The sequence below is a fragment of the Esox lucius genome, chromosome 10 (genome assembly GCF_011004845.1).
Source record: "Esox lucius isolate fEsoLuc1 chromosome 10, fEsoLuc1.pri, whole genome shotgun sequence".
Taxonomy (NCBI): Eukaryota; Metazoa; Chordata; class Actinopteri; order Esociformes; family Esocidae; genus Esox; species Esox lucius.
This window is the reverse complement of record NC_047578.1, coordinates 8,713,374-8,738,034: the sequence shown is the minus strand read 5'-3', so window position 1 is coordinate 8,738,034 and position 24,661 is coordinate 8,713,374. Positions and strand designations below refer to the sequence as shown.

General features: G+C 42.2%; 1 protein-coding gene across 6 annotated transcripts in view; it reads right to left on the bottom strand.

Annotated features, from left to right (window-relative positions):
• The window catches only part of adcy2b (adenylate cyclase 2b (brain)), a 71,206-nt gene that overhangs the window by 1,526 nt on the left and 45,019 nt on the right, over positions 1 to 24,661 (bottom strand). For 4 of the 6 annotated variants that reach the window (XM_020050458.3, XM_020050455.2, XM_010873230.3 and 1 more), the window contains 9 exons: positions 23,562 to 23,702; positions 23,276 to 23,392; positions 14,813 to 14,997; positions 14,439 to 14,523; positions 13,047 to 13,205; positions 12,737 to 12,883; positions 5,075 to 5,182; positions 4,427 to 4,541; positions 4,194 to 4,318 (listed from right to left, as the gene is read on the bottom strand). In XM_020050458.3, coding sequence (XP_019906017.1) covers positions 4,194 to 4,318; positions 4,427 to 4,541; positions 5,075 to 5,182; positions 12,737 to 12,883; positions 13,047 to 13,205; positions 14,439 to 14,523; positions 14,813 to 14,997; positions 23,276 to 23,392; positions 23,562 to 23,702 — 1,182 coding nt within the window. Of the gene's footprint in view, positions 1 to 4,193; positions 4,319 to 4,426; positions 4,542 to 5,074; positions 5,183 to 11,784; positions 11,983 to 12,736; positions 12,884 to 13,046; positions 13,206 to 14,438; positions 14,524 to 14,812; positions 14,998 to 23,275; positions 23,393 to 23,561; positions 23,703 to 24,661 lie in introns of those variants that run through there. The other 2 variants (XM_020050456.2, XR_002197337.2) reach the window with 2 other exon arrangements.

Sequence of the window (24,661 nt, the reverse complement as noted above, 5' to 3'; positions counted from 1 at the left end):
TTCTAAAAACCTGGTTTGACCCTGGCACTCCTTTAAGATCCTAATGAAAAACCTACTTTTTTGGACATTCTTAATCTGGATAAATCCACAGCCAAGCTGCTGGCGCTGCAACAAAAACCTGAATGGCCAGGGGAAAGCTATTTACATCACCAAAGACATTGGTTGGACACTCCCTAAGAACTACTACTTTCTATGTATTTTTCATGAGCTGCTGGAAAATATATATGAAGCTCTTCATGGGTGCTACCCCACTGGGCATATATGCAATAAAAATAAATGATGGGAGGCAGGGAAATCTTGTTATACATGTCTTTTTTATTTATGTCACTGATGTCGACATTCTGGGCAAACTTCCATGTTTCCGCCTTCTCGCTTTCTCACAACAAAAGGTGCCACGATATGTGGGCATGTAATAAAAAGGTAGAAGGATGTCTCTCTGCCCCCTATCCTTTATTTTTACCACTGTACCCGACTCCCCCTTCCCACTGTTTAGTTGCTGCAGCCCTGGTTCCAGACTGCTTTGACTGGAGGGGGGGCACTGAGAAATGTTGGTTGGGCAGAACGTTTTTCCTCAGTGATATGGCGCATTACAATATAGGGTGACTATGCAGCTTTCCTGGAATTACCACGTCCTCTCTTTACTGTGTAGAACTAATACATTATTTTATCTTTCATTTAGCCCATCCCTCTGAGGACAATTTTCCTGTGATGATCATTTTCACACTGTGATCGAGCCTTATCTTAAATGGAATCATCTGTTCTTTGCACGTACTCAGCATTTGCCTTGAAGATCAAATGGGGCTGACAGTTTTGAGCTTTACTTCATTATCCCATTAATCCCCTACACCCTCAAAGGGACATAACATTGTTTCATCTCATTGGAAACTGTCCCGACAACAAAAACAAGCACACCTCCAGTATTCCGGTTCTCTTGGCGAAACCACTAACAAAACATCCATTTCAAGGCCAAATGTTTTTTTTTCCATCAAATAACAGTGCGATGGAAAGGGGGTTAGGACCTGTGAAGAAGTAGAGAATGAACTCTCACGAAAAGCTGAGGTTTCCCCAATAACTAAAGCCACTTTTTGTTTCCACCTCAGGACAGGCTTCCTCTTACCCCTGGACATTCTTACACAGTGTTGAAAGATCCACTTAACTGGAGAATTTCTTAAGCAGCATGGGTTTTGCAACATGAATTGCATTTGTCACACTGTCACTTGGTTCAGTGCCTGTCTGTCTCAGTAGGGGCTGCAACATGTACAAATGTAAAACACAACCGGATTGGGGGAAGAAAACAATTTGCTGCCTTCAACACATCCCCTTAAAAATCTGGACGCCCCTGGTAGTAACAGAAAGTGTGCTTATTTCTGCGCATGCACCTCATAAAAACCTTTCCCCTCTACTCATTACAACACACTGAGTGTAACTTGACAATTACTGTTACTGTACAACCAGAGAACATGTTCAGATGTTCTCTTATCCAAAATCTTATCAGTGATTCATCAGGAGTAAGTGCATAATGGTTTGCATGTCACTGTGACAGTAAATGGAGAACACTACAAAACACAAGTTCAGTTTTTAGATAGCTTCACAGATTCCCGTCTCAAACCCTCTCTTGCTCACTACACCCCCTCTCAAAACACGTCCTCTCTCCCTCTCACACACGCACATCCTCTCAAACACGCTGCACCCACATGCACGCACGCACACACCCACACCTCTCAACCTGCTCCCAGAAGGTAGGCACCAAACCAAATTTGAATCCAGCAGGAACACCAGGAATCCATTTCTGATTCAAATTGCAGACGACCTTACTTTGAAGCACGTCCAGGATCACAGTGCTCTCCGTCAAATTGCCCCCCCACTGGAACTGCCCCAGTTACTGTAGTTAATATGTGGACGCTACGTGTTGTTTGATTTACACTTAAAAAGGGGGTTAGGTTTAAGGTCTCTTTGAGTTTACTGTATCCTTTTACCTACGTTGGTGTGTACAGCACTCTGTATTCATTAATCATGACCAATGACATTGCTGCAATGTTGCCCTTGTGGTAAAACATAAAACCTTTATATTTTCTAGAAACTGAGTGTGTATAATTGTGGTAACAGGTTGTGTCGGTTCCTTTGTCAGTATAATCCGTTCTAGTAACATTTTTTGGATTACCATAACTCAGTAATGTGACGTAAGGAAATACTGTGCAGGTTGGCTCGGCCAAATTACACTAAAGTCGTTTAACAGACAGACTCTTCTCCGAAACAGCTGGGCTTTAGTGAAAAACAACCTCTAGTAACCTTCTGGTTACTGGTCAGACTCTCCCGCTGCCAGGCTAGCTGCCGGCCACATGTTGCCATGTTACCAGAGCAGATGTCGGAATGGGTAGGATGTGAGACTTCATTCCCACAGTCACACACAGCCACTGTGTGCCTCAGCATAGAACGCCATTGGCAAAGTGGGTTAGATTCCCCTCTGAGACCAGTGGACAACAGTGTCCTTCTGAGGACAGAACAGTGAACCTTTCATCAATGCTGAACTGAATGTCATTGAGAAAACAAAAGGTTGACAGTGAACCCATTTAGTTGTAAAGTATCCCTAATCTGTTACCTGCATACCTTTACAGTGTTACATGTCATCAGTTACTCCCCGCCAGTGTTTTAGTATAACTGTATTACATGTCATCAGTTACTCCCCACCAGTGTTTTAGTATAACTGTATTACATGTCATCAGTTACTCCCCACCAGTGTTTTAGTATAACTGTATTACATGTCATCAGTTACTCCCCACCAGTGTTTTAGTATAACTGTATTACATGTCATAAATTACTCCCTGCCAGTGTTTTAGTATAACTGTATTACATGTCATCAGTTACTCTCTGCCAGTGTTTTAGTATAACTGTATTACATGTCATCAGTTACTCCCCACCAGTGTTTTAGTATAACTGTATTACATGTCATAAATTACTCCCCACCAGTGTTTTAGTATAACTGTATTACATGTCATCAGTTACTCCCCACCAGTGTTTTAGTATAACTGTATTACATGTCATAAATTACTCCCTGCCAGTGTTTTAGTATAACTGTATTACATGTCATAAATTACTCCCCACCAGTGTTTTAGTATAACTGTATTACATGTCATAAATTACTCCCTGCCAGTGTTTTAGTATAACTGTATTACATGTCATCAGTTACTCCCCACCAGTGTTTTAGTATAACTGTATTACATGTCATAAATTACTCCCTGCCAGTGTTTTAGTATAACTGTATTACATGTCATCAGTTACTCTCTGCCAGTGTTTTAGTATAACTGTATTACATGTCATCAGTTACTCCCCACCAGTGTTTTAGTATAACTGTATTACATGTCATAAATTACTCCCCACCAGTGTTTTAGTATAACTGTATTACATGTCATCAGTTACTCCCCACCAGTGTTTTAGTATAACTGTATTACATGTCATAAATTACTCCCTGCCAGTGTTTTAGTATAACTGTATTACATGTCATAAATTACTCCCCACCAGTGTTTTAGTATAACTGTATTACATGTCATAAATTACTCCCCACCAGTGTTTTAGTATAACTGTATTACATGTCATCAGTTACTCCCCACCAGTGTTTTAGTATAACTGTATTACATGTCATAAATTACTCCCTGCCAGTGTTTTAGTATAACTGTATTACATGTCATCAGTTACTCCCCACCAGTGTTTTAGTATAACTGTATTACATGTAATCAGTTACTCCCCACCAGTGTTTTAGTATAACTGTATTACATGTCATAAATTACTCCCCACCAGTGTTTTAGTATAACTGTATTACATGTCATAAATTACTCCCCACCAGTGTTTAAGTATAACTGTATTACATGTCATAAATTACTCCCCACCAGTGTTTAAGTATAACTGTATTACATGTCATAAATTACTCCCCACCAGTGTTTTAGTATAACTGTATTACATGTCATAAATTACTCCCCACCAGTGTTTTAGTATAACTGTATTACATGTCATAAATTACTCCCCACCAGTGTTTTAGTATAACTGTATTACATGTCATAAATTACTCCCCACCAGTGTTTAAGTATAACTGTATTACATGTCATAAATTACTCCCCACCAGTGTTTAAGTATAACTGTATTACATGTCATAAATTACTCCCCACCAGTGTTTTAGTATAACTGTATTAAGTGAATACCTGTATTTTCCCCAGTACCCCAGTACTCTCCATTCTGCTGGCCACGTTAACACTGTTCCCCCAGATGTCATACTGAGGCTTTTGAGCTCCGATCACACCCGCAATCACTGGACCATGGTTTATCCCTGACACAACCAGAAAGAAAGGTCAAAGGGCACATGTAAGATAGTGGGAATTTACCAATTAGACTCTAGCCCTGCTCTTCTCTCAGTGTCTCTCCCCCCACCTCTTACCAACTCGTAGCCGGAAGTCATTGAAGGAATGCTTGTTGATGACATCTAATTTCCCCACCAGGGCAAAGGCAAACTCCATCATGGTGCCAATGTGCATATACTGACGGTCATGTTCCTAGGAGAGAAAGAGAGGGAGGGAAAAGGGGATGAGCGAGGAGGGGAGGTCATAGGAGAGTGGGGGGTTAGGGGAATGAAGTGAGATGGTGAGGCAGAAAGAGTTTGAGAAATAGAGGAGGGGGTTTAGGGGAATGGAGAGAGAGAGGGAGGGAGGGGAGGAGAAAGAGAGGAAATAATTGAGTCATTTAACACCATGACACGGCTTTACACCTGTAATTGGAGGTGAGTTGCTACTGTGGCGGAGTTTAATTTAAATTGAATCCAGTTCCACCATCAGCTGTTATTCAGAAAGGAGAAGGGTAACTACAAGAAAATATCCCTAAAGTAATGTGTGTTTGTGTGTAGTACCTGTAATATGTGTGTAGGGTGTAATACCTGCAATGTGTGTGTTTGTGTGTGTGTGTGTGTGTAGTACCTGTAATGTGTGTGTTTGTGTGTGTGTGTGTGTGTGTGTGTGTGTGTGTATGTAGTACCTGTATTGGGTGTGTGTGTGTGTAGTACCTGTAATGTGTGTGTGTGTGTGAGTATTACCTGTGTGTATTCAGGTCCAGGTGTAGCATTGAGGCCTGTAGCAGCCATGTAGGTGCTGCCAATGGTCTTGATCTTCTCCACCCCGCTGAACTTGGGCTTGGACAGAAGCTGCAACACAAAGACCACAAAGAGGGACACATTGGAGAATCTAGAGTAAAATCAAGCAATCCAAATTTGGAAGAAAACATTTCTCCCGCCTTTTTGGTTTTACAGGAGAAAAGAAAAATGAGCAAAAACAACCTACTGAATTGTCTAATTACAATGAATAATCCACAGCACAAAATCCAAACCCTCGAGTTCAAATAGGTATATCCCAAACAAAATGATAATACCTACAGGCCCCACATTCAAATGAGCTGTTATTAACTTCTAAACGCTACACTCTTTCACAATATTCTCAGCTCTGGCATTTTCCCCAATATTTGGAGTCAAGGTCTGATAATCCCTAACCACAATAGTGGAGACGAATTTCATCCCAATAATTTGAGGAGAATCTGGGTCAATAGCAACCTTGGGGAAATCCTCTGCAGTATCAACAGGAGATTAAAAAATGTTCTCAGTTAAAACCATCCTGAGCAAATATGAAATTGGCATCCAAGCCAAATATTGTACCAGAGACCTTGAACATGCTAATCGACAAGGAAACCCCCCAAAATAAAAGCAGTCTCATGCTTTGTTCATTTCAGATAAGCTTTTGGCCACATTCAGCATGAGGGTTTGCTACAGAGGTGAATGGAAAGCGGCGTTAAAATATTATACATGCAGTTACAATTTGCAATAAACACAGATTCCTTCCCTCAGGCCTAGGGAGTCAGACAGGGATTCAGCTTGAGCCAACTTTTATATCAGTGAATTGGCAGGCTGCTTGAAAAGTCTGCAAAATCTAACCTTACCCTGCTGGACTTGGAAGTTTACTGTTTGCTGATCATCTGGTGCTGCTGTACATAACCAAGGAGGTCCCAGAACAGCACCAAGATTGTCTACTGAAATTCTGTCAGACCGGCATTTACATTTAACTCATTCAGCTGACACTCTTATGCAGAGTGCCCTAAAGTAGTGAGTGAATATGTATTCATGATTATTTTATACTGGCTCCCATGGGAATCAAACCTGCAACCTACAAAAATGGTCTAGATGCCAGGACCATAAATACAAATTCTACCTAGATACTCTGGCCCTAGAGCACAGAAAAATGACTCCTGTCATGTGAACCACATGTCTTCAACAAGGGTGTGAACAAACAAGGCAAGAAGGGCCTTAGGCATCAACACAAGCATACCACCAGACATCCTTGGTCCGCTACGGAATCGATTGTGCTCTATGTTTGCCGAGGCTGTGCTGCTCCCATCACCTAAGATTTCAAGAGTGGGACAAACATCTCAGGGTGAAACTAACATCTATTTTGATAATCAGCTAGTCTGTCGATTACTATTTTGATTAATCGTATAATTGGTTTTCCAAGATTAAATGCAAGTGTTTTATTTAAGACAAATGGATGTCAATAATAAAATAAACTGAATCCAAGTGCAAATATTAACATGTTTTATGAAGCGCATATAGCAACAGATGTTTTACAAAGGAAGTTTGAAAGGTGCTATCCTTAACTACTTAGATATATAATGAATAAAGAAAACAATATACTATACTGGAATGCATCCATAATTGTCAGTTTGGTGGTGCTACTGTGAATGTGAAAGATAAAAAAAAATGGTGGTAGAAATTCCTAATCACCACAGTGAACTGAATCATTCAGTTCAGTTATTTAGAATATTTGGGTCTCCTGAATCATTGATTAATTGGATTAATATTTTTTCCCAGCCGCTTAATTCCAACTCTATTTGGTGATGGGACCTTACTGTAATAGCACCCAGTGTAATGTTTCCAGCACACACCACATGAAAAGAGTAATGTTAACAAATATGCTTTCCAACAATAAGCATATGCATCTTGGCAATGAACAACACCAATAAAAATGAATTCTCTGTCTTACTCACAACTGCGCATGCATGTCTTTTCCAATTGTAAGCTCCTTGCTGTTGCAACTACATTTGACCTTTAAGACAGTCCTCTTTTAAGTCAGGTTTTCGTTCAAGAGCACCAGCTGGCCTACTTTGTTCGGCTTTAGTCTTTTTCATCTTTCCTTGTCAAAGCTTAGAAAAAAGTTTCTCTCTGAGGCAGCCGAAGTTGCCACAGCACATAGTACGAGCTCCTTGAATGTTGACAGCCTGCGGAGGACAAACCTGCAGCGTCTCCACCACTCAGAGTCTCTAGGTAACGCAGGTTCCCCCGGATACGAGCGCATCTCAGTGACAGTGTCTGCTGACGGGCTTCTTTGCACAGCTCTAGTGATGCCTGTGTCAAAGCCGTCCCCAAGTGTTGCCGTGTTTCCTGGATCTGAGCGCCCCAGACTGTGGATTTTCTGTGGGGGATCAGTGTGACTTGGCTTGCGGCTGAAATGTTGCTTTTCACGGTGTCATCAGCTGCTCGGGTCATAAATGAAGCCTTCTTTTTGAAGCAACGGTCTCTGAGTGTAGCCTCCATTAACAGTGTGTTTGCTATCAGAGGACAGCACAGTAACTCAACCGTCTCCATTACGGGCCTCTGGGATGAATCTGCTCTCTCCCATGATGCTGCCATCCTTTGAAGTCCTGTGTTCTTTATAACTACATTTGAGATGGTGGCATAAATGAAATAAATAATGAATAACTGAAATGTAGTTTAGAGAGTAGAAACATGGGTGCGGCATGCAGTCTGAATATGTCAACAGGAGAGTAATATTAATTCGGAATATTGCGGTCTATTACTTGCGACTCTCATGCGATACGTTTCAGCTCTCAGGCCGACGTTTGCGCCCATACATCTCTCATGAAAGTCAGTCGAGTTAAGCGGATATGAGGTCTCTGAATTCCTGGCAAGTAACAAGTGTTCCACGTCCAGCAGGCAGAGGTGATGTGAACAGCCTGAGCCCTCTTCATGTTTTCCTCCACATGGTTTCCGCATATAATCTGGGAACTGGGGTGTGCGACAGAGTCCTGTCTAGATGGGTCCAGGAAGGCTCTAATGCTTTGCTAGTGATTCCGAACTCGTAGTTTCTTTCAACAGTAGATAATGGCTGAAAATCAAGTGCTATCATTTTGGCAAGTTCTTCATTCAGCTTTTGTTGTCTTGTCGGACCCATGGGCTTTTTTGGCAGAACTACTGTTATATGTTTCCTGCTGAGCCTGAGGCCCTCAGAGTCTCATCACTGGAACATCAGTCGTTTCAGAACGAGATGACGTTGTAGCTGTGGTTGTTGTAACTGAGGTTGCTGTTGTAGCTGTGGTTGTTGTAACTGAGGTTGCTGTTGTAGCTGTGGTTGTTGTAACTGAGGTTGCTGTTGAAGCTGTGGTTGTTGTAACTGAGGTTGCTGTTGTAGCTGTGGTTGTTGTAACTGAGGTTGCTGTTGTAGCTGTGGTTGTTGTAACTGAGGTTGCTGTTGAAGCTGTGGTTGTTGTAACTGAGGTTGCTGTTGTAGCTGTGGTTGTTGTAACTGAGGTTGCTGTTGTAGCTGTGGTTGTTGTAACTGAGGTTGCTGTTGTAGCTGTGGTTGTTGTAACTGAGGTTGCTGTTGTAGCTGTGGTTGGTGTACCTCACAGTTGTAACTGTTGGGTATAACTGAGATTGTAACTGAGGTTGCTGTTGTAGCTGTGGTTGGTGTACCTCACAGTTGGGTATTTGGAGGTCACATGTCTGCAGAGATTAGCTGTTGATCCTCCAAGTGTTGAACAGACAGATTTTGCAAACCGCACTTGGCAATGTTTGAATAGATTTTTGGACAGGTGGTGCTAATATTTTTCCTTTGTCACCGTTCACTCATGTTCACTCAGGTTTGTTTCTTCAACCAGCTGCATACACTTTGATATAGAGTGATCGTACCGAGAATTATGTTTGACTAAATCCAAAATATATGGTATATTTTCTGAAGGTATTACATTTACAAATGTTTAGGTTTGCATAAATGAGACCCTGCTTTGTAATCTATAGGTGACAGCGAAATGTTTCATCGTGAATTTAATCTAGCTGAATTGCATTGAAGATGTAGATAAATTGTGTTTTACATGATGAAAAACAAGTATCATATTCTATGATAAATAGAATAGATAAGTACAAACCACACAATTTCAAGAACAAGTAAATTGTATGTGCAACCCAATCATCTCTGATCTAATTTGACCCCCTTAGATAAAAGGTACACAATTAAGAATCAAACATGGGCTAGACAAGGCCCTTCAGCCAGCTGGTTTTGGGCCTCTGAAACACCAAGATCCCACAGAGCCAAGACAACATCGATACAGTTACACCCAACCTAATCATGAGAAAACCTAAATATAAAATATTATGAGGCATGGACTATACCCACGCACCATTCTGGAGTCCCAAAAAGAGAACTATTATACATACCGGAAAGAATCAAAGAACAAATAATGCTAGCTTGCCCTGAAGCAGAGAGTCCCCTTAGAGAACACCTAGTCACTGTAGCGAAATACGATAAACCATAACTCTGTACAGAATCAGTAAACATAGACTTGTTATCTAAGTGATATGTTTTCCCCTCCCACACAAAGTCTTAGCACACCTTTAGCTTAAGAAATTGCATTTGGCTAACTATACATTTTTGTTTATGTATTTACCATTTTATAAAAAAAATAGGAAATACTGTGGTGCTCAATTGTAACGTAAAAATGATTTGATATAAATATAAACATCAGCACAGGCAGAGCAGGGTGGGTGGAGAAGACCGGTAAGGCAGAGCGAGGTGGGTGGAGAAGACCGGTATGGCAGAGCGAGGTGGGTGGAGAAGACCGGTAAGGCAGAGCGAGGTGGGTGGAGAAGACCAGTAAGGCAGAGCGAGGTGGGTGGAGAAGACCGGTATGGCTGAGCGAGGTGGGTGGAGAAGACCGGTATGGCAGAGCGAGGTGGGTGGAGAAGACCGGTATGGCAGAGCGAGGTGGGTGGAGAAGACTGGTAAGGCAGAGCGAGGTGGGTGGAGAAGACCGGTAAGGCAGAGCGAGGTGGGTGGAGAAGACCGGTAAGGCAGAGCGAGGTGGGTGGAGAAGACCGGTATGGCAGAGCGACGTGGGTGGAGAAGACCGGTATAGCAGAGCGACGTGGGTGGAGAAGACCGGTATAGCAGAGCGACGTGGGTGGAGAAGACCGGTATGGCAGAGCGTGAGTAATTTACGTGTTAGCAGTGAAGAGGATCTGTATTGTCTCATGTTCAGTTAGGATCAGTATAAACACGTTATTACAGTTTTTTACAAAGGCTAACAAGCAGCAGTCAATACTGAAGCCACATTGTCAAAGCTTTTCACACAGTCAGAGAAACAGAAGTGTATGTGGACCAAACTGTGAATCACTTTTCATTGCCTTCACACAAAATACATTCAATGAACACACTCTCCAAAACCCATGATCTTCTCATTCATACTCCACCACCTGCAAAACAACATATTCGCAGCACGTTTTTTCAAATGCTTACACACTGTTCCCAAAACATTCATCCAAAACAGAACTGTTTCTGCAGTAACCAGATTGAAACATATTGAAAATGTTAACAGAATATTTGATTACAGCTGAGTGCAATTTCAGCTGAAAACACCCAGGTGTTCCGTATTTAGGGTAGTTACCTAACAGGCAAAAGGGGACATCTTTGCAATGATTTACTGTAGTTTGGAAACATGGATCAAGAAAGATCGGTTGGTGGGGAAAGAAGAGTGGCAGGAGAGGGCGAATGTGTGGAGGTCAAAGGGGAGGAAGACCAAGAGCAGTGGTCTCTGGTGAGGCCACTATAATTGACCAAGTTGTAAACCAAGGTCTTTCTTTGAGAGAAGCTGGTTTAAGGGTGCAAACGAATCTGCAGTGTTCAACCATTCCATCAATAGTACGAATATTCCAGCCAACAAAACAGGCAAGATGTGCATCTTTCAATGATAATTGAACTACATATTACAGTACATCATAATATATTTACATGTATGGACATTTGGAAATATTTTGAGTGTTTTATGTTTTTCTGTACAATCCAAAGTTTAGCTCCTACAGGAGGGAGAGGCAGAATATTTTCAGATGTGCAGGAAATTGCCATTGTTGACATGGTAATTGGCAACGATGCAATAAAACTGCAGGAAATTCAGGACAGCGTGCTGGCAGACAATATAACTTTTGGGAATGTGAATACAGTCAGCATAATGACAATTGCCAGAGCCCTGGAGAAAAATAAAATAAGGATGAAGCAATTGTACAATGTACCCTTTGAGAGAAACGGTGAATGTGTGAAAGAACTCCGGTAACAATATATCCAGGTAAGATGTCTGTTCAATAAACAAACAGGGTAGATACACATCTACGCCTAATGTAAAGTACTGTAAAACTGTGGATTTACTGTTTCTTTTAGAGAGTAATGGAGATGGAAGCCAGTCAAACTGCACCTAAATTCATCTCTGTGGATGAAGCTGGATTCAACCTGGGAAAAACACACCGCAGGGGAAGAAATGTGATCGGTCAGAGAGGAGCTAACATCACAATGTGTGCAGCACTGTCCAATGATGGTTTGCTGTTACACAAACCACTCATTGGCCCTTACAATACAGAGAGGCTCATTTCCTTTCTGGATGACCTGCATAATCAACGTGTGTGCCAGCGCAGATGAGAGGGCCGAGAAACTCCCCTACCTTTGTCGTTGTGTGGGATGATGTGTCCTTCCACCACTCTGCTGCCATCATCCCAGGATGTCAGTACTATTCCAGCCTCCACACTCCCTCACCCCATAGAGTGTTTCTCAGTGTGAAGGTGGAAGGTTTATGACCAGCATCCTCATGACCAGATGTCCTTATTGGATGCCATGAATGCGGGGTGTAGAGACACTTCTCCTGAAGAGTGCCAGGGTTGGATTAGACATTCCAGAATATATTTCCCAAGGTGCATTGCCAGAGAAGACATCAGATGTGACGCTGATGAGAACTTGTGGCCAGTTGCAGGTGCTAGGGTGAACTGGTGATTACACTCTACATGTTGATGTTTGTTTGTTATTATTGTGTCCCTGGAATTACGGGAAATAGTTCTTTGTTTGTATTTTCCTTAAAGTATCATTAATTATTTTTAAAGATATAGACTAAATAAAGGGTATTCCTTCAAATTGCTGCATTTGTGATTCATTCTTGTTCCGTGTACTTTAGTACAGTCAATAGTGAGGTGTTAATCTTATTCTATAATCAAATACTGATTAATGTGAAAAATCTTTTGAAAGAATGACAAGATAAAAGTTCAACATTTGGTAATGCTCCCTGTTGTTAGTGTTTTTTAGGTCAGTGTGTTATCAGTGACAGTGTGTGTTTCTGAGTGAGAATTTTTGCCAGTGTTTTGGTTGAACACGCTTATTTGGAGACATGTATGAAGTGTTTCGGTGCTTTTATAGATTTTTGGAGGTGAGATTAACCGTTTGGCCAAGACGCATGTTAAAAAAGCAGACTTTGCGTGAAGACTTGTGCATTTGTGGTGCCACTATTGACCGATGCTTGTTAGCAATCGGGGAAAACTGTAATGTGACAGTCCAGAATGAACCCCGAACCCACCGATACGTGACAGACGTGATCAGTGACCCCGAAAAGGCCCCGGTGAACTCACCTCGTCAAAGTCAGCGATGATCTCGTTGAGCAGCCGGAGACACTCCAGGCCCTCTTTGTTGACATCTGACTCTGTGTAGAACTCTTTAAAGTCTGGAATGGAGGCGAACATCACACACACCGACTCATACGACTGGTGGTACAGGTCCTATCAACCAAGACAACACAGAGACACATGGCACCAATGCAGGTTTACAATCAGCTGGTTATGGGGTTCTAGAATGAGTTCTTAGAATGTGTCCCGTTCCTGGGGTTCTGGAGTTGTCGGGGGGGGGGGGGGGGTTATTTCCTGTGAATCGCTGCCGCTTTACCTCGTTCTTCCAATTGCGTCCCAGGAAGTGCTCTGCAACGTGGGCAGGTAGAACGTTCTCCAGTAGAACCCTGTTGAGGTTCTCCATTGTCTCAATCTCCTCACACTCTCTCTTGAACTTGTCCCTCCACAGAAAGTCCAACCTACAGTAATATTCATTCTGTTAACAGGACGACATAGAGACGGTTATGATCAGTGGCAAGAAAGGGCACATAATCACTGACTTTGTTATTTTATTATGCTTTTGTAAAGACACTCTCAATAATAGCAGCATTTTAATTTGCTGAACAGATAAAGTGAAACAGGAGACAGGTCTTAACTGATCATTAGACTCACTATAAAACACTGTAAAAGAAGAACCAATGAATGTGTTTTTATGTCTCATTGTGGTATCATGTCTCATAACTTTAATGATATGATGTAATGCAGATAGTCTTCTCTCTCGTCCATCTTTCTCCCACTCCGGAGGCTATAATAGCCTGGTCGACTGATCATCACCTTATGATCCAAAACGGAGAGAACCTGAGGGCAAAAAAATGAAATCCTTCCTCTATCGCACCCTTTTCCCTGGACAGTGTACTACATCCGACGAGGGCCAAGGTTAGAAGTTGTACACTTTTATAGGGATTAGGATGACGTTTAGGAAGCAGAACTATCTCACCGACATGCTAAGAGCATGTTTTCAATTCATGGGAAAACCATCGCTCAGGCAACAAGACAACAAAGCGGAGGAGAGCAGCATCGGAGATGTTGGACATCGGCCCCATTAGCATGAAGGATCGACGCTGGTTTCTCATTGGTTATTCACACTCAGGGACTTCTGAACTAATACGGCACCCGGGTGCTGGGATGGAGGTCAAAACGCCCCCAGGTGTGTGTGCCTGTGCTCTACCTGTGGGCCGGCGTGCGTGCGTGCGTGAGCGTGCGTGCGTGTGTGTTTTGTGTACGTGTGTTAGGTCAGCCCGGTGGAGAGCAGACAAGACCTAGTATATAGGCCGGGCAGAAAGAGCAGTGTTGTGTGACGCTATTCAGAAGACGAGTCAACAACGATGGTAAATAAGCCTGAAATAAATCATTCTCTGGGGATTCATCCCTTAGCTCAGGTTTATTGCCTGACGCCTCCGGGAGGATCTGAGTATGAACAGCCTAAAAATGTGCAACTGTTTAACATTCAGCTAACAAAATAGTGCCATTAAAAGGGAACCTGTACAGTGTAATTGAATGTATATTTGAATACGAATTTGCCAGCAGAGTACTGTTTCTATTTCCACTGAAGGAAACAGAACGGGTAGCTATTCAGTCAGTACACTATACTACACAGTCATGATATAGATACAGCTAGTACACATTTACTATATGATTATTCCATAACTACACCAGGGTTAGCAGATACCTGTCGTGCTAACACCAGGAGCGTAATGAAGAAGATGAAGAGTGAAATGGAACCCATCGTCTTCAGATCCTTTAGAACACCTGGCCTGAGGACAGAGAGAAGAAAGCTCAACTTAATTGTTATATCATTGCTCTCAGGAGTGAATCTCTAAATGTCACTCGTATGTGCAAAATCAAATTCACTCGATCAATGCAGAAACCCAATATCATTAAACCTGTCATTCATTATCTCAACAACAGTTACTTTGGCAAGTTATATTCCATAGCAACCACATAATTGAATTGACGGTTGAGAGAAAATGTGCTTCCAAACACATTCCCCGTTGACACAGTTTCAAACCTGTTTGGTGTGTGCGTGTGTTTGTGTTTGTGTACCTGTCCAATGTCTGTGTGCGGTATAGTGCAGTACTGTAGCCGTCCAGCAGGGGAGCGTGCGTCTGGAGGATGATGATGTTGTAGATCACCACGGCAACCAGCATGACAACCATCTTCAGCTCATAGTTAATCCTCAGGAACACGGAACAGGAGACCAGACCCAGGATACAGCAGTAGATGAAATACTGAAGGGAGAGAGACACACAGGGGAAGAGATTGAATGAGGAGGGGAGGGGATGGAGGCGTAGAGAGGGAGGGAGAGATTAGGAGATAGGGGAGGGAGGGGATAGGGGAGGGACGGAAGGAGAAGGGAGAGACGGGGAAGGGAGACAAAACTAGTTCAAAACTCAAACTCCATCTCCTTAAAAACGTGTCCCAAGACCAAGGACCATTGTGGGACAAGGACCGCTCACCCATTTCAGTCCTTGCTCTTGGAACTTTGAAGGAGAGCACCGCCTGAGATGGGAGACTGTAGGATCGTAATGCTGTTGTTAGTTGGAATGCAGAGAAATGTAGGGTGTAGCCCCACTGCCTTGAACAACACACATGTATCAGTGCTAGACCCTTCTGGTAACAAGGAAGGGCTACTTCACCTTATCATACAGTTAACTATGTGGTCTTGCATGGGTCATCCACAAAGCACGCTGTGATCTTAAGAGTGCTGGCAGAGGCTCTAATGGATGAAGCCAACATAGTCCAAAACATAAAAATATATTCCACCGCACAATATCTGAATAACCATATGCCCACATTTACACAAACACATATGTTCCGTCAGCTGCCATTTAAATGCAAAATCTGCAAGTAACTCTTTGAAGTTAGACAAGGAGACGTACAGATTTCTTGTGGAATTCAGCACCAACTTCAGGCGGAAGAGTTTTTTCTGAATGCCATCAAAAGCAAGTTTCAAATCTGGAAAAACCTTTTGGATTCGAAGGCACAGGAATAATAAAGCGATGTTGTTATTGTATAGGGGGAGCATTTCAGAGTCTACATTTTGACCAACATCTTTTATAAACAGCGTAAAAAAGGCCTGGCCTTAAAATGGACCCCTGAGAGACTCTTTTCACGTGCTGTGTAAACTTTGACTCTCACGTCCTCCTCTGCTACACGTGGTATTTGTCAACGGTGTCACTCTGAAAAAGCTCTCCAGCAACTAAATGTATGGTTTCTAATCCACGTATCACCAAACCTTGGTCTACAGTGTCAGAGGCTGTTGAAGAGTCAGTAACATTATATTTTCATCTGTCGTCTTTCCCTACCAGCACTGACCTAGTGATAACTTCCTAAATGAGGAGTACGCTACTGCACTACTACATTACTGTGATGTGGGGGTGCCTCATCTGCCTGTCTTAAACTAAAGGCACTGTCAATCTGCTGAAACCAAATGGAAACGTACAAAGCGGTAAACATATTATAAAATTGCACTGTCATCCAGATGATCACTGATAACCATGGATGCAGCTGGCATTGTATTTTAGTTTCCTGAGATAAAAGACTGTTATTATACAGAACACCCATCAGCTGGGGTTTCATCAGGTTCTCCAGTCATGTAGCGAGCACAGGGAGTTGAGATGTAGAATTAATTATCTGGGACAGACATCTGCCTTTATGCTGCTTTTCAAATTTTAGGAATCATGTTACTTGACAGTGATGAGTTAAAGATGCAAGAAAGCGTGGGAGCAGTGATGTCTGCTCCAATTTTCTGCAGATATGGATTCAACTCATCTGGGGCAGTAGCTTTTTTGCTATCGACTGATTTGAGTGTCCTTACACTTTCAAAGGGACGCATAAGAGAGGAAGAAAGGGGAAGGATAAAGAAGGGATGAGAAAAGTCAATAGAGCGCTGAAAAAAAAAAAATGATATTGAATATTTTGAGAGTCAAACTTCAGACTAGACTGGAGCTGATGAGTTTACATCAAAGGCCCATAACACGAGTCCCTCACAAAATGTCCAGTCAATATTTTTCCTTTAAAATTATAACAGACGTCATATATCCTGGCCTATAAGAAGGAATATATGCACAGCATCAATTCACTTAATGCTCTATGGCCAGGAAGAATTATGGTCCGTGAGTAAAAAGCTGGACCAACATAATGAATGAAAACTGTGGTTTTTACTGGATTATAAAAAAAGAAGAAAGAAAGAAGGAGAGAGAGAGAGAGAGACAGGGAGGAGGGGAGTGAAAGAAAGAACAGAAAGACAAAAAGAAAGAGAAGGGAGAAAGAAACAGAGGGAGGGAGGGAAAGAAAAAGAATAGAGCTGAGCCTGTGGAGAACACTGAATCAAGACTAGCTATTACTGGCTGACGCCTAAAAGCCTCTAGGCACTAGGGTAACAACCATTCATTTAGATGAGTGGGAAATGGGTCTGGGCTATTAGCAAAGAGAGGTGTGTAAGTGAAAAGAAAAGAGAAAAAAAGGTGTCTGTACTGATGCACAAAATAGAGGGGATTGGTTCCCAGTCAAGTCTAATGGCACGGGGAGGTGCATGAATTAAAGCTTATAGGCTGAGCAAATCCCCCTTCGACCACTGGTGTGCCGTGTGCATGTTTCACCGGGTGATGTCATCGCGTCGTCACACCCCCGTGTGTGCTCATTGGTAAATCTGACACTTGGGTTCAATGCACCTAGTCACAACAGTGTTTTCTTCCGACAAGATTGGAACGGGGAGGTAACGACATCGCCAGACAGACGGCGGAGACTCACAAACACCTGGGGTGGTTCTGCTCCACACGCCTTAAACGGTAGTAAACTGCGGATGTCCCAATCCAGACTGGTCTCCTGAAGATGACTGTACAGAGCCTTGGATCCCAGTAGTGAATCAGAATGCCTTTGATCGTAACAGATGCACAGTTATTCACGAGCCAACTTTTCAAAGAGCGTTTCCCACACAAGCGTGTAAAGCGGTGCCATTCAACTCCGGGCCTAGAGGACTGAAACACCTGCTTTTTATTTCTGCCTGATTGCTCATTGCCCTCAACTGTTGCCCCAGGTCTGAATATATCCTTGATTAGGAGAGGATAAAACCAGAGGTATTTCAGAGTTGAATACTCCTTCTGTAAAAATAATATTGGCCATCTGTCAATATTGATATAAAATGGAAAGAAAATCATTGCTGCTTTCGTATAAGCATTCTCCATTCTAAATGTACCTTCACGTTAGAATTATTCCCTAATACTGATGATGGATTTGCGACTAGAGGGATTTTACCACCTATGGCTGCCAATATGCTACCGAGGCGTTGTGTTATGCTCACCAAATAATGAGGCACTAACTACCGTCATGAAGTGCTTAGAGAGCTGCCATGGCCCACATCAAAGGCAGATTGCCAAAATCACTGGACCCTCACCAATTTGCATACATCCACAACAGATCCACAGAGGACACCGGGGGAAAAAGAATCCCTGTGTGAAAACGTTGTCGTTCACTGACTATAATTCAGCATTCAATGCCGCTGTTTCTTCCGAGCTCACACCTCCCTGTGCGACGGGACCCTAAACTTTGTGAAAGGCGGACCTCTAGGCTGCGGGTGGGTGGGGGTAACAACACTTCCTCCACCCTTATCCCTGACACTGGAGCACCCCAGGAGTGTTCCCTCTTCTTAACTCCTCGTTCACCCACGCATGACTCCGCACGACACCGACACCTGTCAAGTTTGCCGACGACAACACCGTGGAGACTTCTCTGCGTTCCCTCGGCGTTCCCTCGGCGTTCCCTCGGCGTTCCCCGGTCACGGACCATCAACGCCGCTAATGTTGTCAAGGCGGTGCGACAAGGCTTTGCTCCCCGTGGCGACTAATGAAACTTGTCATTCCACCCTGGGTCCTCTCCAAATGCTGTGGTGCCATGGAGACCATCCTGACAGGCCGGATCTCAGGCCCGGGAATGGAGCCGCTGCAACGCACGACTGAACATGGTCCAGGACGTGTATCTGAAATGATGCCGGAGTGCGGCCTCCAGCGTTATAATGGACCCTTCACAGCCCAGCCGCCGTTCATTCACCTACAGTCTGTTACTCTCTGTCAGACAGGGGCAGTATCAAAGCATATGGTCTTATATTATAAGTGGCCCTCAGACAGTTTCTATCTGCAAGCCATCAGACTGATGGCACATGACCTGATCTGAACTCTTACACTGACTTGGCTAAACGGCGCTCACCCATACAAACAGACACACAGACACACACACACTTTTTAAAATGTATGTTAATACTCTATTAATACCGGTTAATAGTATCATCATTTTTTATCTAGCCACGTGAAAGTAAGAATTTCAATGGTGGGCTTTCACCTTATGTCTCCTCATGCACTAATAAAAGACATGAAACTTAAATCACAGATTTGGCACATTACTGTGCAAGCTGTCACACATCGTGAAACACAATTAGAGGTAGCAGCCTAGTGGCAAAACAATGTAGCTGTTAATGGAGGCGTCTGAGTTTACATTTCAAGCGTAATTTTCCTTTCCTCACTTGTTTGTAACAAAATGCAAATATACTTAGGCAACATCGTATTAACAGCTTACTGTTCTGAAGATATCTGCCACAGACAGCCATATAAATATCTTGATTTTATGTTGAGGCACTACATTCATATTATGTGAATGACGTGAGGCAAAAGGGCAAAAGGAAACGTCTAACAATGCTTATTTGTAGCTTTCAGAACGGTCTGGATCAGTCAGACTTTTGATGTTTTTTTTTTTTTTTTAGAATCACTTCACTAATAAAGGCTCTGGCAAAACCATTTGGATACTAAAAACACGCCATCAGAGGATTCTAACGTTTACCTTCACAGAGACGCGGGATATGAGGCTGAGACTGACCAGCGTCAGCGACATACTAATACCTCATTACTGAAAGATGAGACCCTGACAAACCAGCTGTTGGTTTGCTCGACGATAGAAGTTCCGGGAAGGTAAGCCAATAGTGGTGGTAAACATTACACAACATGGATAGGGCTTTAAAAGTGCCACGAGGGGAGCGGTTGAATGTGGGTCAAAACTATTTGCACTGGGTATTCTTGTGTCTCTAAGACATAGGACAGACACAAACATATTCCTTAGGATTTATTTGTGATGGACGGCACTGACATTTAAGTGTTGGATGGAGGAAGTTAATGATGTGTGAGGTGTCATTGTTATAATAGAGAAAGCTATACGATAGTTAGCATGGTAAAGAAAGTGGAAAACAAGAAAAAGATATTGTCTAAGAGACGATACAATGTCGACATCATTATTTGTGATAATTTTTTTCTGTTCATTGTTGATTTCCCTGAGGCGTTAAATACCAGTAACGAGCCTATTGAGCCCCATCTAGGCCCATTTCAAAGGCTGTTATCTAGTAAAATCAATAGTAAATCAATTTCAAGACAGAATAGTTTTCCTTCCTTCCAGACAGAGCTAATGTTTCCTTAGATGTGGTTACACACTTAAAATGAATAAAATTAAAATAAGAACTTGTGGAATTATGGTCATGAAAAGCAATGAGATTGATCTGACAATGCATGACCAGAACTGCACACAAAAAAGGAGAGAGGTAACATCTAGTCCTAATTACAGATAGGGTCCCAAAAAGGAATGGATTGAATGAGTGGATACCATACAATACCATACAAGGCTAGGATGTATGATACACACTTATGATTGAAGGATGTATCGACTGTTTGGTGAGAACCAATGGTTGGCTATATAATCATTGTCTAAACTGCCTCCTCTGTATTCTGGCATTAAAGACTCCAAAAGACCTTTGTCTATTGGAGAACAATGTGATCTACAGAAGGTAACATCTTGAACACTCATGCTTTCCCCCTGACTTTCTGTTTTATGATTTTGTTCACGGATCAAAAGTGGACAATTTCGAACAACATATAACATACAGAATCCGTTTTCAGTGTTTATTATGGCTTTAGTGTGATAGAGCAGAACTCATTAATCCCAATATGAGTTCAACTCCAAAAAGAAGACGTTCTGTAAAAGACCCCTGGAGGTTTTGACAGTGGTTTTATCTAGTTTTTTTGTCTTAATTCGTCCATTCACAACTCTATCTCTTGGCAATGCAATGGACACCCAGAGAAAAAGTACTTAAAACAATGTTTTAACTGACATATCTGGCATACTTTGACATACATAAAGATTGTATACGTTTATTCATACAGAAATTATTGTTCATCACATCCTCATCAGGAATTTGAACTTACAACCTCTTGGTTCCCTACATTCCAAACGTCCTTCTATGCCATCTCTGTGTTAATAACTTATTCTACAACTGTAATGAAAAGTAGCTGTAATGAGCAAATTGCATAAAATCCAAGAGGAGAGAATCTGATTATCTAAAATCACAGTGCAGCTGGCTAGTTTTCTCTAAGAGCAGAGAAATTAGGGAATGAATATATAGGTGACAATCCAGAGCAACAAGAGCCAAACAACGTTAGGTTGATCAGATCTCAGAGACAAAATACCCAAATTCAACGTTGACCATCATGGTGCATTTTAACTACACAAGGCTTGAAAAAGAGCAAGTGGTAAAATGTTCAACAAGATGATATTATTCAGGACCGAGGACTGTTGACCCTCCATTCCTGTAGTGCATCTGTGCAGAAGGACGCATGCTTTTACCCCGCTGCACTCCACAATGATGACTGTACCTCAACCAATGCATCTGCCAAACTACTCAAGAGCACAGATGACACCACTCTGGTTGGCGTCATCAGACAGCCATGACTCTACTGACAGTGAGGTTGAACCTCTTTGTGGCCTGCTACAGTCAGAATAACTTGGACCTCAGCGCAGCGAAACCATGGAGGCGGTGGTTGGCTTTAGGAAAACAGGATCTCCCTCAACCTCAGATGCTAGGACAAATATCTAAATGTCAACCCTGACATGGAGCATCAGTCGTTGAGTCCATCCTCATCTATCAGATTTGGTTTGGGACTTAAAAGTTTCCCCACTGCCTGAAGAAAGGCCTACTTGTTTGAATACAGGAGGGAGACAGTAAGTGGAATCAGACAAAATGCTGCCAAGATGACCATACCTGTCGCTGTCTATACAGACCTCTTCCCTGTCGAATCAGTTGAATTAACATTTCACACGGTGAGACTATGCTGGAAACTTTCAAGAGTGCCTCGAAGTTGGCGCACATAATCCTAATACTTTTTCTATAAACCACTGAAATTGCATGACAACATATCACAGAAAGTATTATTGTATACTGTATTCAGAAAGAATTATGTTTCATTATTGGGGAGCACAAACCATCACAAGCCCAGTTTGTTGATGACATCAGGTCACAATGGCTCAACACCCACGTTAAAACACTTGCATGTTCTTGCCAGCACTGCCCTTCTCTAACGATCAATTTGAGGACGTGCGATAAGCCCCTGGTCTCAGTTCACGCTGTGGATTTGTAAATTTCCTAAGTCTCAAAGCTTTTTCGCTATTGGGTTTATTCTGAATTTGTACCATCCATAATGGAATCAGGCTTTAAAAGATGGTCTGTATGTAATCCCTCTTTTATACACTTTTATGGAGACAGTGGAATTTGGCTTACCTGGGATGGGCAGATTTACACAAATCAAACAATTTCCACAAAATTTCCATAAAATATCTGGTTGTCATTCAGTAGCCTAAAAAGCGTTTTACTAATAAGGTCTCAAAATCAAATCTCCCCTTTGTGCATTAACTGTATTTTAATAGATGACCCTTTGTTAAGCAAACGGCAGAGCCACATGAAAGAAATCATAGACCAAGAATGTGATGTAATATGTGCTGAAGCACACAAGCTCACAAATTAAAACTGTTGGAGAGAATTTCATCTGTAAATATTCTTGAAGCACAAACCTCAGCCAGAAAAGATGTAAAGAATTGCGTCTGAAAAATATACAGTATTTTTTCAACCAGGCTAGGTTTGTCCTCAAGGTTCATGAGGAAATATTGCGGATCCTGGACGTTATTATCCAGGCTATGTGGAAGTGCATGAAGCAAAGCAGCACGCCTGGCCATCAGTGTATTTGTGTCACAATGTAATAGTGAAAAAACACTATTTGCAAAAGCACACTAGATGCAAGCCAATTTCCAGTTAACTTCATCCACTTTGGGTTTCAGCACTGTCAGTCTCTTAAGTCTCTTGAGATGCCTTCGAAATAAACACCTAGACCACTTCTAGAGCCCACTACAGCCAAAAATATAACTAAAACATATTGATAACAGCACACACACAATCACACAAACACACATACACACACGCACACATACACACATGCAGACACAAATACACACAGACACAAACACCAACTATTAAAAACCAAAATAATAGTAGCATATACATAATAACCAACATAATAACTTTATGAAATATAATGTTGAACAAATAACCTCAAAATTCCTGTCAGGCAAAGCTAAAGTGTGTTTTGCTCATTAATCATTATGACTACATTGGACCCCAATCTGCCCCATGCAAGTACTCACAGGCAGGTAGAACTTATTTCCATCCGTGAGGTGGGTGGGGCTGTTGGCAGGGAGCATGCTGTCATTGGTCATGTTTAGACTAGGGGGTGTGGTCAGATCCTCATCTTCTAGGAAGAACTGGAAAGTTGAGAGTAGAAAGAAGTGAGGAGAAATTCCAATGAGATCTATGATCTATATTTCATCTTTAGCACGCATGAACCCACCTACCAACACACACATGCAGAAACACACACACACATATACACCTGATAGCTCAACCAGCAATGCCGGTAAGTTGGTTGCTCACCATGTTGAACACGGCCATGACCAGTATGAGAGCAGTAGTTGTCATGGTGAGGACCAATCGGAGCCAGGGTTTGTTGGCGATTATGATGCGTGAGGAAGTAGGGAGCCACGGGAGAGAGCACCAAGACCCTTTACCTCCCTGCTGAGAGATCGAAAGAAGGAGACAGAAAAGGATGGATAGAATTAGAGCATCAGATCAGAACTAAATTAGGAAAAACAGAGAGAGAGAGAGAGAGAGATAGCATGAAACCAAAAAGATCGAGAGGGAGAGACCAGAGAGAGAGAGAGAGAGAGAGAGAGAGAGAGAGAGAGAGAGAGAGAGAAATACATTTTAGATTCAGATTGAGAAATGTACACCACCATTCAAAAGTTTGGGGTCACTTAGAAATGTCCTTGTTTTCCATGAAAAGAGATTGAATAGGAAATACAGCAGCAAAAGTGAATTTCCTGCCGTTTTCTTTCCAATTCAAAGTGAATTTTAATTGAAATAATCATTGTGTCCTTCAAACATTTGCAGCATTTACAGCCTTGCAGACCTTTGGCATACAGGTTGTCAGTTTATTGAGATAATCTGAAGAGACTCCACCCCATGCTTCCTGAAGCTCCTCCCATGAGTTGGATTGGCCTGATGGGCACTTCTTACGTACCATACGTCATCCCAAAGTGACCCCTTCACTGCTGACGTTGAGACTGGTGTTTTGTGGTTACTATTTAATGAAGCTGCCAGTTGAGTTACTCTGAGGCGTCTGTTTCTCAAACTAGACACTCTAATGTATTTGTCCTCTTGCTCCGTTGTGCGTTGGGGCCTCCCACTCCTCTTTTTATTCTGGTTAGAGTCAGTCTTCGCTGTTCTGTGAAGGGAGTAGTACACAGAGTTGTATGAGATCTTCAGTTTCTTGGCAATTTCTCACATGGAATGTTTCGCCTTCCTTTCTCAGAACAAGAATAGACGAATGAGTTTCAGAAGAAAGTTCTTAGTTTCTGGACAGATTTCTTTCCAATGATCAATCAGCCTATTAAAATTATAAAGTTGGATTAGCAAACACAATGTGCCATTGGAACACAGGACTGATGGTTGCTGATAATGGGCCTTTATACACC